This window comes from Dama dama, chromosome 21 (assembly GCF_033118175.1).
Source record: "Dama dama isolate Ldn47 chromosome 21, ASM3311817v1, whole genome shotgun sequence".
NCBI classification, from domain to species: domain Eukaryota; kingdom Metazoa; phylum Chordata; class Mammalia; order Artiodactyla; family Cervidae; genus Dama; species Dama dama.
Window position 1 is genome coordinate 58412399 of NC_083701.1, and position 18906 is coordinate 58431304.

Consider the following 18906-nt stretch of genomic DNA (forward strand, 5'->3'; position numbering starts at 1 on the left):
AAAACTAAAAATAGAGCTACCATATGATCCAGCAATCCCACTCCTGGGCATACAGCCAGAGAAAACCATAATTCAAAAAGATAGATGTACCCCAATTCATTGCAACACTATTTACAACAGCCAGGGCATGGAAGCCACCTAAACACCCACCAACAGAAGAATGGATAAAGAAGATGTGGCATATACATATATACGATGGAATATTACTCAGCCATAAAAAATGTAGCAATATGGATGGATCTAGAGATTGTCACACTGAGTGAAGTGAGAGAAAGACAAACATATGATATCACTAATAAGTGGAATCTAAAAAAAAAATGCTACAAATGAACTTATTAACAAAACGGAAAGGGACTCACAGACTTAGAAAATAAACAGAGTTACCAAAGTGGGGAGGGAGGATCAGAAGACTGGGATTAACATATACACACTGTTATATATAAAAGAGACAATCAAGAAGAACCTACTGTATAGCACAGGGAAGTCTACGCAGTACTGTGTAATGAATCTAAAAGCGTGGATACATGTATAACTGACTCACTTCGCTGTAGAGCAGAAACTAACACAACATTGTAAATATCTCTTTTTTTCTAAATTTATTTTTATTAGTTGGAGGCTAATTACTTTACAATATTGTAGTGGTTTTTGCCATACATTGACATGAATCAGCCATGGATTTACATGTGTTCCCCATCCTGATCCCCCCTCCCACCTCCCCCCCTCCCATTGTAAATATCTTACACTCCAATAAAACTTCATATAAATATGTTAATATAAATAACTTTTATATTAAATAAACGTATCCAATAAAAGTTCATATAAATAAACTTTAAAAAATAAATTAATAAAACTACCCTCAAGATGTTTCCCTTCTAATGACCAAGACCCACACGTAGAGCAGGATTCGGAGCAGCAGAGTCTGCGTTGCACTGCCCTTTGGTTGCACCCCCATCCTTTGGGTGCAGGCCCAGCCCCGGGTTGGCGGGGTGGTGGTTGGCGGTGGATAGGCCCCTTCTCCCCGCCCTACCCCGTCCCGCGGCCGAGCTGATAAACCCGGACGCGGGGCCCTGGGGCTGTCCCCGGGCGCCGAGGAGGAAGGCGCCCCTCGCCATGGCTGCGCGGTCGCTCCTGCTGATCCGCGGGGGGCGCGTGGTCAACGACGACTGCTCGCAGGAGGCCGACGTGCTGGTGGAGGACGGCGTGGTGCGGGCGGTGGGCCGCCGCCTGCTGCCGCCCGGGGACGCGCCCGCCGGGCTGCGGGTCCTCGACGCCGCCGGCAAGCTGGTCCTGCCCGGCGGCATCGACACGCACACACACATGCAGTTCCCCTTCATGGGCTCGCGCTCCGTGGACGACTTCCATCTGGGCACCAAGGTACCCGGCCCCCGCGCGCCCTTACACGCCGGAGGCCCGCCCAGTCCTCGGCCGTCTCTCCGGCGGTCCCCGGACCCGGAGGAGCGAGCCGGGGCGACCCCGCCGGATGCGGGCCCCCACGCTGAGCTCCTTTCTTCTGGGTGGTCCTCCTCGGGGAGGGCATCAGCTCTGCTTCGGCCGAACCGGACGCCCTCTGCGCCTCTCTTTGGGTAATCTGACCCGTTTAAAGCAATGTATTCCCTCACCCTCGTTTCTCCACCCTCTCCCCCGAACCCCTCCTTTTCACTGGGTGTTCTGTGAAACTCCGAAAGTCCTTTTTAATATCTGGACTCTTTGTAGTCGACGCTCTCAGCCAAAACCAAATGAAAAATCCCTTCACCCGGTAGTTACCGCCTTGACTCAAAAGTTAAAAGCGCACGGCGGGTGATGGTGTTGAGCCCACCACATCCACAATCGTTACTGCCACCCTCCAGCAGAAAAAGTATTCATGCAAGGCTGCCGAAGGTTTCCAAGAGTGCTTTTGCAGAAACGGTCTCCCAGCGATAGCTCTCGACCTGACCCCACCCCTTCTCCTACCTGCTTGCCTGGGGACATCAAATTCAGACCCTGATTCTTGCTGATTGAGCACCTGCGGCTTTCACAGAGGGGTAGAAGGATCAGATTACAGATCTCCCCAGGTGAGGGAGGCCTGGGTTTCTCTAGACACAAAGGCCTAAAGACTCAGCCTATGAAAAGAACTGAAACGAATCTCCAAAGCTCCCGGAAGAAAAAAATAAATAAAAATTAGAAGATGAACAGGGCAGCTTATAGGAACCTGCAGTTAAAACTGCACGCAGCCACTTTGCCTGGAGCCTGACCTGCACCCTTCTCGAGGCTCCCGTTGGAGCTGTGGTGGGACAGCCAGCTCCTTGCAAAATGCTAGTAGTGATATCCTGAAGGTCTGAGCTCTCTGTGCGGGTTTTTTTCTCATTGACCGTGCTCTGATGTGTATGAAGCAAATCGGGCCGTTTAGTCCAAGTACAGGCTGTGCGGTTTCAAAGCCGTTTTGAGGATTTATCCATTACCCTCCCGATTTCTAACAGCTTTACTCTCTCTACACCTCTCTTCCTCCACGTTCCCAATCCTCTATAATTGACCAAAACGTTTAAGAAAAAAAGAACTATCTGACCCAGAGAGAAGGTCTGGGGCAGGCTGCTGACACCAACATTTGCAAAGCTTCCTCCTAGTTACTAATTACCAGGACAATGGTCAAGGTCTTTTATAGGAAAGATCAGTATCTGTTGAAGAGTATTCACTTTTCTCTCTTGCTAAAACGTGAAATTTGCTAAATTTCAACAACTTTATTTATGTTGACATGTAAAATACATTTTTTTCAGATATCGAAGGAATACATGATTGTAGAAAGTTGGGGGGAAAAATAGAAAAATAAAAAGAGGAACAGTATTACCCATAATTTCTCACTTGGTGACAATGTTGTGGTTTAATGTCTTTATGGTTTTCGTATGCTTTATTTTACATAACTGAGGTGGTATTGTGCATGTGTGTACCTGTGTATAGAAATTATGTATCCTGTTCTATTCGGTTATTGTACATGCACTTTCTGTTGTCACGGACTCATCATTCACTTGGTGCATTGCTGATGGCAGGGCATTTCATTGACACCCCCATTTACCAAGTAGGGAGCTGCTATTGCTGATCATCAGTCAGTCACCAGGCCCACCAGCATCATTCCCCTTCATTATTTCCCTTTCTTTCATCCCAGATGAAGCAGCCAAGAAGGGTTAGGATGCTGTGGGGAAGGGACGTTCCTTCTCTCTCAAGATGATTGGTGCATGCCTGAAGATCCAGGGAAGTAGTTCTCAGTTTTCTACATGTTCTTGTCCATTCTGGGATTCCAGTTTGGAGAGGTTTACGATTCCATTACGGTAAAGAATCCGCCTGCAATGTGGGAGACCTGGGTTCGAAAGATCCCCTGAAGAAGGGAAAGGCTACCCACTCCAGTATTCTGGCCTGGAGAATTCCATGGACTGTATAGTCCATGAAGAGTTGGACATGACTGAGTGACTTGCACTTTCACTTCACTTCATGATTCCATACTTAGAAGACAGCTTTTTGTAGCATATTATTTAAAGAACTTTCTGGTTGATTCTCTAGGCATTTCTCACTTAAAGGTTGTCAAGACATTAAAGGAAAACATGTTTTTCATGAGCTAGAATTGTGAGCAGAAAACAATATGGTCAGAGATAAGGTCAAAGATTGAGCAAAGACTAAATGAATGTTGAACATTAAACAGTACTCACAAAAGGGCAAAGTTGCAAAAGTTTACTTTAAATTGGCTGGTTGGATCCCAGGAGATACCCACCCTCCCACCCCGACTCCCTAAACAGATGAGACTCCATAACAGGGAACCAGACAAGTAAATATAGATAAACATTAGCATTAAAGTATTGGCCTGAGTTCTGAAAGAAGGCCATTATGAAGTTATTTTGTCCTCTATATTCACGATAATTCCCAGTGCAGGGTTGGTGGTTTTGGGTTTGGGGAAATAGGGACAAAGAAGTCTTTTGTAAATGCTGGTCATATTTTACACTAAACTTGAAAGACATGAGTACTGTTGAGCAGCTTTTGCTTCATCAAGTCTATGCTAAGTTTTAGGCACGAGCTTTGTCTTCCAACCGTCCCAGGTGCCACTGTCTACCCTCTGCAGTTAAAGAAGCTGAAATGTAAGTCACGTGGCCATGGTTGCACACCTAGTAAGTGGCGGAGTCGTTCTTCAAATTCAGGACCACCTGCCTTCTATACTAGGTTCTCTTCCTTTCTGAAATGATGATTTTTTAAAAAAAATCTAATGTTTAGATTCACCAAAGTGGCCATAGGTAGATGAAAAACCTATATAAGTAAGGGGTATGTTACTGTGAGATGGCTTTTGTCAAAGACAGAGCAAAGTCAACCTTAAGATATACAGTAGCCCTTCACCTTCCCAGTGCTGGAGACAGTTAAGGTTGTCAAAATAAATATACACTGCAGGGAGTGCGTTTGTGAGACATTTGTACCTGCATTTATAGCCACATCATCTCTAAGGGTACATAAATGGGTACCTTAAGTACAGAAAGCCATAAAGTAAGAATGATATATCATGCTTTCAGGAGATGGGTCCCAAAAGGTTAGACCAGTGTGTGCTTCCTGCAAGCACCAGGCTGATCATTTATAATATCTGACAAACAGAAGGGATACTGTTTGTGGTGTTCTATGTATTGATCACTAGGTTGTGATGGAGCCAAATTTAAAAACTGAAATATAGGTCAACCAAAGGTTACATATGTTGGAAATCTAATTCATGTCAGAGGTAGGTTTAAAGCTTATAATTGATTTACTTAATTACAGGTAAAAGCCTTCCTTCTGATATAACTAATGGTAATAGCATCCTGCTTTAAAGAAACCACATTTCATTTTGTTATTCTGTACTAGATATACAGTAGTCTTCCAATAATTTAATATCTGTTGTGAAAGACAATGGGATTCTTTATTCAAATGGGTATTATAAATTAGATAAACTTGAAGGAATTATGACTGCTTTTACAACATCCTGTGATAAGAAAGTGAATTAAAAGAACTCAGTCAGTTTTCAAATATATATATATTTGTATTCAGACACAGACACAGCTTGGAGTGGGTGAACTCACATTAAAAACCTGGCAGCATCTGTAGCTGGCAAAAAAATCATTTTTTTTTTTAAAATTGAGAGAATGCAGAACACCTTTTATGTGAAGGACAAAAAGTCCTCAAAATTATCAAGAGAGAAAATTATACTTTGCTCTGGAACTTTTTGGTAAAATGCCATGATGGTGATTACTTATAATAAGGGAGTGGAAGGTATATGATTAAGCACACATTCACGGTTGTATTTATAGAGCTTCCTCACCTTGTAGAAGAGCTGTGATTCAGAGAGTTTGGTTGCAAACCAAACCTCTTTTTCTGTTGCCTCTTTTTCGGAGCTCCAGGATGGGTTTCAGAAGGAGTGCGGGCTGACTCTGTGACCTTGGGCAAGTCAGTTCCTCTCTGGGTGTTGTCAGTGTTTCCTTATCTGTAAAACAAGGCAATAATAGTGAGAATATCTTCAATTAAACAAAGTTTTTAAGTAGTGGAAAATACATATTCATCATTCAGGAAAAGGCTGGAAATTATAGTCGCTTAATATATGTGAGTTGAATGAAGAAACCCCTTTAAAAAAAAAATAAAAGGAAAATACAGAAGAGTATAAAGAAAAATAATAGCTAGATCGCCTACAGTTTCAACATTTTGCTTTTAACATTTTCATTTCAGATTTTTCTTTTTTGGAAGGGACATATAAACATTTTTCCTTGTACTTGACCCGTTTTTCTTCCTCTGTTTCCCCTACTGTTAACACCTCCACTCTCACCGTGTTCATGTGGGACGTTTTGGTGGCATCCAGCTTTTTTTGGCTTGTGTATAACAGTACGACGTAATTCATCACTCAAATGCTTGATAATTGACGTGGAAATCACCCCTCAGGGTGAAATGCCTGGGCCAACATTGGACCCATCTTAAAAGAGTCTAACACATACATCCAGATTGCCTTTCAGTTTATGCCCCAATCCCCACCCACTTCCACAGCAATACATCCTAATTCCCATCTCACTGCATCCTAGCTAATTGTGGATGTTGACTTTTTAAAAATTGATGCTAATTTAATAGGAAAAGCATAGAATTTCTTACTGTTTTTAAACAAGCATTTCTTTCATTGCTGGTAAGGCTGAGCTTTGAACATTCTTGTGTTAATAGCTTCCATGGTCCAGCTGTAAAAGTGTGTAATTCTATGATTTCCATCAGTGGCTATTTACTGATTACAAATTTAATCTTTGCACTAATCAGAAGACAAAAATAAAACCATCTCAAAGATTAATTTGAAGCCACTTGGTATGAAGTAGGGCTTTGGCTCTATTGAGGGTGTTGTGTGTTAGGAAGCCTTTCATTGAATTTTACAGAATCTGGGACTTGCCTTCTTTCCATTTTCATACTTGTGTTTTGCATGCTTTTCACTCCCACTTGTTTTCTCCTTCATTTATCTGAACCGCATGTCTTCAGTGTCTGACAGAGGTAGTCAGGAATCACGGCTTCCTTGATACTGCCATCAGGAAGGAAAACTTTTCCTCTGACCACTTATGTTTAGTTTGGTGGGTAGCTCAGTTGGTAAAGAATTTGCCAGCAGTGCAGGAGACCCAAGTTTGATCCCTGGGTTGGGACAATCCCCTGGAGAAGGAAACCAAGGCAAACCACTCCATTATTCCTGCCTGGAAAATCCCATGGACAGAGGAGCCTGGTGGGCTGCAGTCCATGGACTCGCAAGAGTCGGACATGACTTAGCGACTAAAACCACCCCCAAGAATTGAACTGACAAAAGACAGATTCTAAAGAGGAAAGATAGATTTTTAAAATTCATGTACATTCAGTCCAAGCTCACAGAAAAATGTGATTCAAGAAGGCAAGTTAGAATTAGGGGCTTCTATATCACCTTGGGGCTTCCCCATGGCTCAACGGTAAAAAATCCATCTGCCAGTGCAGGAGACACAGGAGTTGCAGGTTCAATCCCTGGGTTGGGAAGATCACCTGGAGGAGGAAGTGGCAACCCACTCATATTCTAGCCTGAAAAACTCCATGGACAGAGGAGCCTGGAAGGCTATAGTCCAAAAGGTCACAAAGAGTCAGATATGACTGAGCACAGGCATGCCTATCACCTTAACATGGGAAGGGCACTTATGGGAAAACAAATGGCTTTTAGGAGAGACCAATGGGCTCTTAAGAGAATAGATGGAGATATGATATTTCATGACAAGATCTATTTAGGTGTGGTGCAAGTTTCTAGTCTCAGGTAGTAAGAGTCATCTTCCTGGAAGGGGATTTATGACAATTCAATTCTTTTTTGAAAGGCTCTGCTTTCAGGCAGGTAAAGGAGTTCAGGCAAAGGAAAAAAAAAAAAAAGGCATCTATTCTCAGATGCCTTCAGCTCAAAATGATTTTTAAGCCACAGTGGCATATTCTGGACCTCATCACTGCCATTTAATATGGAATAGCCTTAAGTGATGGATTTTTAAAGTTCATAATTAGGTTCCATGAATTCAGGCAACAGATAGTTCTTGGAAACCCCCTAAGTGCCAGGCATTGTGGTTGGGGTTATAGAGATGAAACCGTAATCTTTGTTCTCAATGGCAGACAGACTGGAGGTATATGGGGCTCTAATTAATAAATTATACGCAGTGAACTTTTGGATGTGTAGGCTTAACTTGAATTTTGTGTGACTATTTTTGAGTGAACACTTGCAATGTGGCATTTTCCCTTGTGCTTAGTAACCAGTCCTAATTGCTGACATCACTGGGCAACATTTCTGATAAGTGAGCTTCAGCACCTGCCCAGAGCCTCCCCCCAACACTGCTCTGTCCTCTTCTTTTCAGGTGTCAAGTCACAATTGAGGGAGGACACCTCACTGTTTCTGTTACATTTCATTGCCTCTAATAGAGAAATTCTGTGTTACAGTGTAGTAGTCATGAGTTCCTCAGCCCTGAGGATCTGTTTACCCATAAATGCTTAAAATAAAATAAAGCAGATCATAATCTTTAAAAAAAACACAGGAAATTATTGGAGGCATATATATAAAAAATAGACTAATTCTGTTTTGTTAAAAGTCCTATTTAACACTGATTAAGTAATAGGCTTGGGACAAAACTGAACATTCAGCTTTCAAATGTGCTTACAGTCTACATTCCATGTTAACATTTTCATAGAAGGATCTTGGAAACAACACAGCCAGGGCTAGCAATGTTTTTGAGAAACAGAATTGCGCATGAATATGCAATCTGCACAGCTTTCCCACTTTGCTATTGGAGAAGTGAACCATCCTAATTATTCTACCTCATAATTTCTGGGAGAAATTCATTGGTCTCTCTTCCTTTCTCCCTTAAACATTTAAAGAATATTTATGGACTGTAACAGGCATGAGGCATATGGCAATGAAACTACATCAACTAAATAAAAAAATCTCTAGAGGATGGGATAAAAGTTCCCTAAAGCAGGCCAGTAGGTAGCCAGGGATAAGAGTCACTGAACTGGGGACTTCCCTGACAATCCAGTGGTTAAGACTTCACCTTTCAATGCAGGGGGTTCAGATTTGATCCCTAATCAGGGAGCTAAGATTCCACATGCCTCAGAGTCAAAAAACCAAAACATAAAACAGAAGCAGTATTGTAACAAATTCAGTAAAGACTTAAAAAATGGTCAATAAAAAAAAAAAAAAAATCTTAAGAAAAAAAGAGTCCCTGGATCAGAGAAGGGACAAGGAGAGAAGAATGTGGGTGACTTGACTCTCTGATATGGAAAGGAACTCAGATCATGCAGAGCTTTAGGCAGCTGTGTGATAACTGTTTTTCCTTCCTCCTAACAGCGGAGGGCAATAAAAGGTGGAAAGTGGCCAGCGTGGCTGGGGATAAGGTGACCGTACAGAGGCTAACTGCTGTAGCCTGGTCAGGAGATGCAGGTAGCCCACGGAGCAGTGATGGAAGGATGGTGACCCAGGGTGTATGTCGGGGAGGGGATACGTTTGCTGATGGATTGGACTTGGTGATAGCAGGGAAGAGAGGTAGACGTCAAGGGTACCTCTTGAGTCTGTGGTTTGCCCGGTTGGATGGGTGATGGTGTGATTAATATTTCACACTTGGGGAGGCAAAGAGTAAGGCAAGGTACTGTCAGACATCTCTTTTAAAGTATTTATACTTATTTTTAATTTGATTTATTTATGTTTTATTTTTGGCCTTGCTGGGTCTTCATTGCTTCGTTCGGGCTTTCTCTAGTCATGGTGCGTGGGCTCTCACTGTGCTGGTTTCTCTCGTTGTGGAGCACTGGCTCTAGAGTGCATGGGCTCTGTTGCCCCCCCAGCACGAGGGACCTTCCAGGACCAGGGATCAAACCCATGTACCCAGTACCGGCAGGTGGACTCCCACCCACTGGACCACCAGGGAAGTCCCTGTGGAGGACATCTTTTTACAAAGCTGGTTATGCTTCTGAAGTTAGAACATAAACTGGAATCATGAAATTTGCTTTCCTAAGTCTTAGTGACTATGAGAAAGTTGAAAATTCAGCCAAGTGTTTTTCTCCCTCAGGCTCAAATGTCCTGTTGGATTTCTTTTTGATTCATTTGGGTTGAGCAAGTCCTGTGATGAATTTTAGTGAAACAAAGTCACTTGTTCCAGGATGAGCTTAGAAATGAAAATTCAGCGAGGCCATAAAAGAAAACACCTGAGATGCTTTCAATAATTATTTACAGTCTAATACAGTCTTAAGTAAAACCTTGTGTTATGTAATATTATAACCCTACTGTTGGTTAGAGTTTATCCCAATTTATGTTCAGTCACAGAAAGGAGATCAAACCAGTCAATCCTAAAGGATATCAACCCTGAATAGTCATTGGAAGGACTGATGCAGAAGTTGAAGCTGCAATACTTTGACTAGCTAATGTGAATAGCCAACTCTTTGGAAAAGACCCTGATGCTGGGAAAGACTGAATGCAAAAGGAGAAGAGAGAGGCAGAGGATGAGATAGGTAGTATCGCTAACTCAATGGACATGAATCTGAGCAAACTCCGGGAAATGGTGAAGGACAGAGGAGCCTGGTATGCTGCAGTCCATATGGTCTCAAAGAGTCAGACACGACTTAGAGACTGAACAACAAGGTTTGCACATAAGATAGCAAGTACATGCTCTTCTCGCCCTAAGAGAAGGTTCTAGACAAATTAGAAGGTTTTCAAGGGAGAACAGGCAAAGTAATTAGGAGCTGAAAGAATTGATTTATGAGCCAAGATTAGAAGAGGTAAATGCATTTTGTTTGGCTAACTGACAAGGGTGAAGTCAATCAGCAGTAAATACAAAGGAGACAATTAGGTTTTGTATGAAAATATGAAAGGAATTTTCCCTCTTTCCTGGTTCTCCCTCCCCTAAACTCTTTTTATTCTTCAAATATTGATCCTGGTGAACATGTTGTGAAATGAATGAAAAGCATCTGATGTTAAAAGCAATTCAGTGAATACTGAAAATCTACAAGGTGAGCTAGGAATGCGATGTTCTGATGAGTTGATTTGCTGGATAAAGTTTATTATCCCGTGAGTAGTAGCTGTGTGAAGGCAAAAAGCATCAAGATAAGGCTTTTCCTTGTAACTCTTTCAGGAGCACATTATTTCAATGGCATTTCTCAAAATGATGAACATGACATGAGCTTAATAAAATTTCATTTCCTTTGTGAATTTACAATTCATAGTTCAATGGGATTTGTTTTGTTTTGGTATGGTCTTGGGTTTCTTAAATGGTTAATTTATTTTACCAACCTATGCATTTCTTCAAGTAAGGATTCACTGATGAACTGGGACAATAGGCTGGAAATCATCATAATAAATTGAAGACTGGGTAAGGGGAAAAGGCCTGCATGGGGTTGAGGCCCAGTGTAGGTGGAATGTAAGACCTCCTGCTCAAAGCTGCAGCCCCTTCCGTTCCCAATTAGAATTGCCAACTGCGTGACCCTGGAGAGCCATTTGACATCTCTGAGCCTCAGTATCCTCAACTGTAAAATAAGAAAAGCAATTTCTATCTCTCAGGACTGTAGCAAGGCATCATTCAAAGAGTTAATGTATATAAGATGCTTAACACAGAGCGAACAAGATGGTGGAGGAGTAGGTGGAGGTGGAGTACATCTCTCTCCACGGATACATCAGGGATACACCTTCAGACACAGAAGTGCATGCAGAACACCAGCTGAGAGCGGACAGGAGGACCTGACCAACGGAAAAGAAGATAGAGGACCACGCAAAACTCAGTAGGACGAAGGAACTAGGGGGAAAAACAGGAGTATTAGTAGGACTGGACCTGCCCTCAGCGGGTGGGGGAACTGAAGCAGGGGTCCAATCCCCACAAGCGGGGCAATTGTCTGCATCAGAGGAGAAACATTTAAGGCTGAGAGTGAAATAGCTGATCTATGGCAGCCTAAATGGAATGAGAATCAGCTCTTGCCACAGCCATACATACCCTGGATAGGAACACTGGTCTCCCGGAAGGTGAAGCAGCTAGGAGCTGGAGTTTAGGGATTGTGGAGCAATCTTAGGGTGAGGGCTGCTGTTGACTGCAGAGAGACAGATAGAGGGGATGTGAGGGAGGAGACTGTGGTGGAAAATGCCAGTGGAGGGAAGCCAGGCAGCCATGTAAGCAAGACGATACTGCTGAGTCATGCGTCAGGGGTGGAGCCACCACCATAGCCTCTCTCTTCCCAAACGCCGGCATCGGCAGCTGAACAATAGGGAGGCTGGCCCATCAAATGCCTGACACAAGAACTACAGAGTAGGACCCCACCCAGGGTGCCCCTTTAAGTGCCTGAAGAGCCAATCTACAGAGTAGGACCCAGCCAGGGGGTCCTCTCTATGTGCCTGATGCGCCAAACAAGAGAAGGACCCCAGACCAGTTCAATTCAGTTGTTGCTCAGTCGTGTCCAACTCTTTGCAACCCCATGGATGCCAGGCTTCCCTGTCTATCACCAACTCCCAGAGCTTGCTCAAATTCATATCCATTGAGTTAATGATGCCATCCAACCATCTCATCCTCTCTCATCCCCTTCTACTCCCACCTTCAATCTTTCCCAGCATCAGGGTCTTTCTTAGAGAGTCAGTTCTTTGAATCAGGTGGCCAAAGTATTGGAGCTTCAGCTTCAGCATCAGTCCTTCCAATGAATATTCAGGGTTGATTTCCTTTAGGATGGACTGGTTGGATCTCCTTGCAATCCAGGGGACTCTCAAGAGTCTTCTCCAATACCACAGTTCACAAGCATCACTTCTTAGGCGCTCAGCTTTCTTTGTAATCCAACTCTCACATCCATCATGACTACTGGAAAAACCATAGCTCTGACTAGACAGATCTTTGTTGGCAAAGTAATGTCTCTTCTTTTTAATATGCTGTCTAGGTTGATCACAGCTTTCCTTCCAAGGAGCAAGCATCTTTTAATTTCATGGCTGCAGTCACCATCTGCAGTGATTTTGGAGACCAAAAAAATTAAGTTTCTCACTATTTCCATTGATTTCCCCATCTATTTGCCATGAAGTGATGGGATCAGATGCCATGATCTTAGTTTTCTAAATGATGAATTTTAAGCCAGCTTTATCACTCTCCTCTTTCACTTTCATCAAGAAGCTCTTTAGTTCTTCTTTGCTTCCTGCCATAAGGGTGGTGTCATCTGCACATCTGAGGTTATTGATATTTCTCCTGGCAATATTAATTCCAGCTTGTGCTTTATCCAGCCTTGCATTTCTCATGATGTACTCTGCATATAAGTTAAATAAGCAGGGAGACAAAATACAGCCTTGACATACTTCTTTCCTGATTTGGAACCAGTCTGTTGTTCCATGTCCAGTTCTAACTGTTGCTTCTTGACCTGTATACAGATTTCTCAGGAGGCAGGTCAGGTGGTCTGGTATTCCCATCTCTTTAAGAATTTTCCACAATTTGTTTTGATCTGCACAGTCAAAGGCTTCGGCATAGTCAATAAAGCAGAAATAGATGTTTTTCTGGAACTCTCTTGCTTTTTTGATGATCCAACAGATGTTGGCAAATTGATCTCTGGTTCCTCTGCCTTTTCTAAAACCAGCTTGAACATCTGTAAGTTCACAGTTCATGTGCTGTTGAAGCGTGGCTTGGAGAATTTTGAGCATTACTTTGCTAGCATGTGAGATGAGTGCAATTGTGCAGTAGTTTGATTTTTCTTTGACATTGCCTTTCTTTGGGACTGGAATGAAAACTGACCTTTTCCAGTCCTGTGGCCACTGCTGAGTTCTCCAAATTTGCTGGCATATTGAGTGCAGCACTTTCACAGCATCATCTTCTAGGATTTGAAATAGCTCAACTGGAATTCCATCACCTCCACTAGCTTTGTTCATAGTGATGTTTCCTAAGGCCCACTTGACTTTGAATTCCAGGATGTCTGGCTCTAGGTGGGTGATCACACCATCATGGTTACCTGGGTCATGAAGATCTTTTTTGTATAGTTCTTCTGTGTATTCTTGCCACCTCTTCTTATATCTTCTACTTCTGTTATGTCCCTACCATTTCTGTCCTTTATTGTGCCCATCTTTGCATGAAATGTTCCCTTAGTATCTCTAATTTTCTTGAAGAGATCTCTAGTCTTTCCCATTCTGTTGTTTTCCTCTATTTCTTTGCATTGATCACCGAGGAAGTCTTTCTTATCTCTCCTTGCTACTCTTTGGAACTCTGCATTCAAATGGGTATATCTTTCCTTTTCTCCTTTGCCTTCAGCTGCTCTTCTTTTCTCAGCTATTTGTAAGGCCTCCTCAGACAACCATTTTGCCTTTTTGCATTTCTTTTTCTTGGGGTTGGTCTTGATCACTGCCTCCTGTACAATGTCATGAACCTCCATCCATAGTTCTTCAGACACTCTGTCAAATCTAATCCCTTACATCTATTTGTCACTTTCACTGTATAATTGTAAGGGATTTGATTTAAGTCATACCTGAGTGGTCTGGTAGTTTTCCCTACTTTCTTCAATTTAGGTCTGATTTTGGCACTAAGGAGTTCTTGATCTGAGCCACGGTAGCTCCCCATCTTGTTTTTGCTGACTGTATAGTTTCTCCATCTTTGGCTGCAAAGAATATAATCAATCTGATTAATCAGTATAATCAATCTGATTTTGATATTGACTATCTGGTGATGTCCATGTGTAGAGTGTTCTCTCGTGTTGATGGAAGAAGGTGTTTGCTATGACCAGTGCATTCTTTGGCAAAACTCTGTTAGCCTTTGTGCTGCTTCATTTTGTACTCCAAAGCCAAATTTGCCTGTTACTTGAGGTATCTCTTGACTTCCTACTTTTGCATTCCAGTCCCCTATGATGAAAAGCACATTTATTGGGTGTTAGTTCTAAAAAGTCTTGTAGGTCTTCATAGAACCATTTGATTTCAGCTTCTTCAGCACTCCCCAGGCAAGGGAGCCCTCTAAGTGCCTGAATAAGGTGGAGCTATGGAGAAAGACTGACCAAAGAGGCCTACTGATTGCCAACTAAAAAAGGCTTGAAAAAAGACTCTGATAGGGCCATAACTCCTGTGACAGATGCAGTCTATGTCCCTACACACTTATGCCTCCAGGGTCCTTGCAAGCCAAGTAGCTGCACCATCTTATGCTCAACTCTCACTGGGGCAGAGCTGCCACAGGCAAAAAATAAGTCTTGCATCTATGCTCATAGGGTCACTCGGTCATGTCCGACTCTTTGTGAACCTGTAGACTGTGGCCTGCCAGGATTTTCTGTCAGAGAGGGGGTTCTCCAGGCAAGAATACTGGAGCATGTTGGCCAATTCTGGTTGCCATACCCTTCTAGAGCACTGTATTTCCTGCTATCCTAGCCACCAACCCCCTGAGTACCTGGTGCTGCCAGAACCCCTGAGACACAAGCAGCTGCACCACCTCCACACCTGGCCCTCACAGGGACAAACCCAAGCCATCCAGGGCAGCTTCAGGAGCTAAACTCCAGGGGACAACCCACATGTAGAGGTGGAAACAAAACCACAATTGAAACCCAGGGGCAATGTGTCTAAGGAAGAAGATCCAAAATCTTCCTACCAGCTATATAAGCTGCAAATTAAGTCCACATGATCAACTAAACAGACTCTGTGTCTATGGAATACATAAAAGGCCATTGAGAGCTCCCACAAAAGAAAACGCACTAACTCTGATAGCTGTGGACATTGGAGGCAAAAACACACAGGAGTAGAACCAGATTGGAATTTGTCCCACAGGAGATCCAGAGATCAGCAGTGTTGGAGGACATCCTAGGGAGAGAGCAAGCCCTGAGCATTTGGAGTTGGGGCACTGACTCCAAGACCCTAGACTACCAAAAAACTACCCGTAGTGAGTATCAAATAGTGGGAGCTCACGCAAAGGAAACTACTTGAATACAAGACCTGGCATCACCCAACCACGAGTAGCACCCTGTGCAGGATGCCTCATCTAAACAACAAACAAAACAAAAATACAATCCCAATCATCAGCAGACAGGATTACCATCTCACTCAGCCTTGCCCACCAGAAGAAAAACAAACAACAAACAAACAAAAACTCGGCACAAATTTTATCCTATATAAAGTTCACACAACACTGGACCAAACTTAGGGGAGCAGAAACCAAAAGGAAGAAAGAATTCAACCTTCTTCAAGGAAAGAATTCAACTTTCCTTGAAGCCTCGGAAAAGAAGACCTCAAACAGAATAGCTTTAAAAAAAATAATGAAAAGACAGAGAAATACTGCACAAATGAAGGAACAAACTAGAAACACAGAACTCCAAATAAATGAAGACTAAATAGGCAAACTGCCTGAAAAAGAATTCAGAATAATGAGAGGAAAGATGATTGAAACCTTGAAAACAAAATGGATAAAATGTAAGAATCAATTAAAAACACCTAGAAGAATTAAAGAATAAACATACAAAGACAAAAAACACAATTACTGATATTAAAAATACTCTAGAAGAAATCAAGAGCAGAATATCTGAAGCAGAAGAATGAATTAGTGAAATGGAAAATAAAATGGTGGAAATAACTTCTGAAGAGCAGAATAAAGTAAAAAGAATGAAAAGAATTGAGGACAGTCTCAGAGACTTCTAGGACCATATCAAACACATCAACATTCAAAGTATAGGGGTTGCAGAAAAAGAAGAGAAAAAGAAAGGGTATGAGAAACTTTTTGAAGAAATTATAGTTGAAAATTTCCCCAAAGTGGAAAAGGAAATAGTCAATCCAGTCCAAGGGGCACATAGAGTCCCATACAGGATAAACCCAAGGAGAAACATGCCAAGACACATACTAATCAAACTAACAAAGACTAAACACAAAGAAAGAATATTAAGAGCAGCAAGGGAGAAGCAACAAGTAACATACAAGGGAAACCCCATACACTTAACAGCTTATCTTTCAGCAGAAACTCTGCAGGCCAGAAGGGAATGGCAGGATTTATTTAGAGTACTGAAAGGGAAAAATCTACAACCAAGATTACTGTACCCAGCAAGGATCTCATTCAAAATTGATGGAGAAATAAAAAGCTTTTCAGACAAGCAAAAGTTAAGAAAATTCAGTACCACCAAACCAGCTTTACAACAAATGTTAAAGAGGCTTATATAGTCAAGAAATACAACAGAAGAAAAAAGATCTACAAAATCAAACCCAAACAATTAGGAAAGTGGCAATAGGAACATATATACCAACAGTTACTTTAAATGTAAATGGATTAAATGCTTCAATCAAAAGACACAGACTGGCTGAATGGATACAAAAACAAGACCCGTATATATGCTGTCTACAAGAAACCCACTTCAGACCTCAAGACACATACAGACTGAAAGTGAGAGGATGGAAAAATATATTTCATGCAAATGGGAAGCAAAAGAAAGCTGAAGTAGCAATTCTCACATCAGACAAAATAGACCTTAAAGAATATTACAAGAGATAAGGAAGGACACTACATTATGTAGTGTAGATCAATCCCTTGGGTTGATCAAGGGATCAATCCAAGAGGAAGACATAACAATTGTAAATATCTATGCACCCAACATAGGAGCACCTCAATACATAAGACAAACACAGACATAAAAGGAGAAATTGACAGTAACACAATAATAATAGGAGACTTTAACAACCCACTCACACCTATGGACCGATCATCAAAACAAAATTAATACAGAAACACAAGCCTTAAATGATACCTTAGATGAGATGGATCTCATTGATATCTTCAGGACATTCCATCCAAATGCAGACAAATACACCTTCTCCAGTGCACATGGAACATTCTCCAGGATAGACCACATCTTGGGTCACAAATCAAACCTCAGTAAATTTAAGAAAATTGAAATCATATCAAGCATCTTCTTGACCAGAACACTATGAGACTAGACATCAATTACAAGAAAAAACTGTAAGAAGCACAAACACATGGAGATTAAACAACATGTTTCTAAATAACCAACAGGTTACTGAGGAAATCAAAAGGGAAATAAAAAAAATTTATAGAAACAATGACAATGAAAACACAACTCAAAACCTATGGGATGCAGCAAAAGTACTTCTAAGAGGAAAGTTTATAGCAATACAATCCTACCTCAAGAAGCAAGAAAAGCACCAAATAAACAACTTAACTTTGCACCTAAAACAACTGGAAAAAGAACAACAACAACAACAATGAAAAACTCCAAAATTAGTAGAGGGAAAGAAATCATAAAGATCCGAGCAGAAATAAATGAAAAAGAAGTGAAAGAAACAATGGTAAAGGTTAATAACACTAAAAGTTGGTTCTTTGAGATGATAAACAAAATTGACAAACCTTTAGCCAGACTCAACAAGAAAAAAAAAAGAGAGAGAGAGAAGAATCAAATCAACAAAATTAGAAATGAAAAAAGAGAGGTTACAACAGACAATGCAGAAATACAAAGGATTATAAGAGACTATTATGATCAACAATATGACAATAAAATAGATAACCTGGAAGATATGGACAGATTCTTAGAAAAGTTCAATCTTCCAAGACTGAACCAGGAAGAAATAGAAATTATGAACAACCCAAACAAACACTGAAATTGAAGCTGTGATCAAAAATCCCCCAAAAAACAAAAGCCCAGGACCAGATGGCTTCACAGGAGAATTTTATCAAACATTTAGAGAAGAGCTAATGCCTATCCTTGTAAAACTGTTTCCAAAAATTGCAGAGGAAGGAACACTTTCAAACTCATTCTATGAGGCCACCATCTGGTTTTGATACCAAAACCAGACAAAGACAACACACAAAAAGAAAACTACAGGCCAATATCACTGATGAACATAGATGCAAAAATCCTAAACAAAATTTTAGCAAACAGAATTCAGTAACACATCAAGAAGCTCATACACCATGATCAAGTTGGGTTTATTCCAGGGATGCAAGGATTCTTCAATATACACAAATCAATCAGTGTGATACACCATATTAACAAATTGAAAGATAAAAGCCATATGATGATCTCGATAGATGCAGAAAAAGCCTTTGACAAAATTCAGCACCCATTTATGATGAAAACTCTTAAAAAAATGGGCATAGAAGGAACCTACCTCAACATAGTAAACTCCATATATGACAAGCCTACAGCAAACGTTATTCTCAATGGTGAAAACTGAAAGCATCCCCCATAACATCAGGAACAAGACAAGGGTGTCCACTTTTGCCACTATATTCAACATAGTTCTGGAAGTCCTAGCTGCAGCAATCAGAGAAGAAAAAGAAATAAAAGGAATCCAGCTTGGAAAATAAGTAAAGCTCTCTTTGTTTGCAGATGACACGGTACTGTACATTGAAAACTCTAAAGATAGTATCAGAAAATTACTAGGGCTAACCAGTGAATTTAGTAAAGCTGCAGGATACGAAATCAATACACAGAAATCACTTGCATTTCTATACACTAATA

The 18906-nt window shown here is 41.5% G+C and overlaps 1 protein-coding gene across 1 annotated transcript in view; it reads left to right on the forward strand.

The window, feature by feature from the left end:
- Positions 1-1110: 1110 nt before the first annotated feature.
- DPYS (dihydropyrimidinase) overlaps positions 1111-18906 on the forward strand; it is a 95462-nt gene continuing 77666 nt past the window's right edge. The window contains exon 1 of the mRNA XM_061122856.1: positions 1111-1374. Coding sequence (XP_060978839.1) covers positions 1111-1374 — 264 coding nt within the window. The remainder of the gene's footprint in view (positions 1375-18906) is intronic.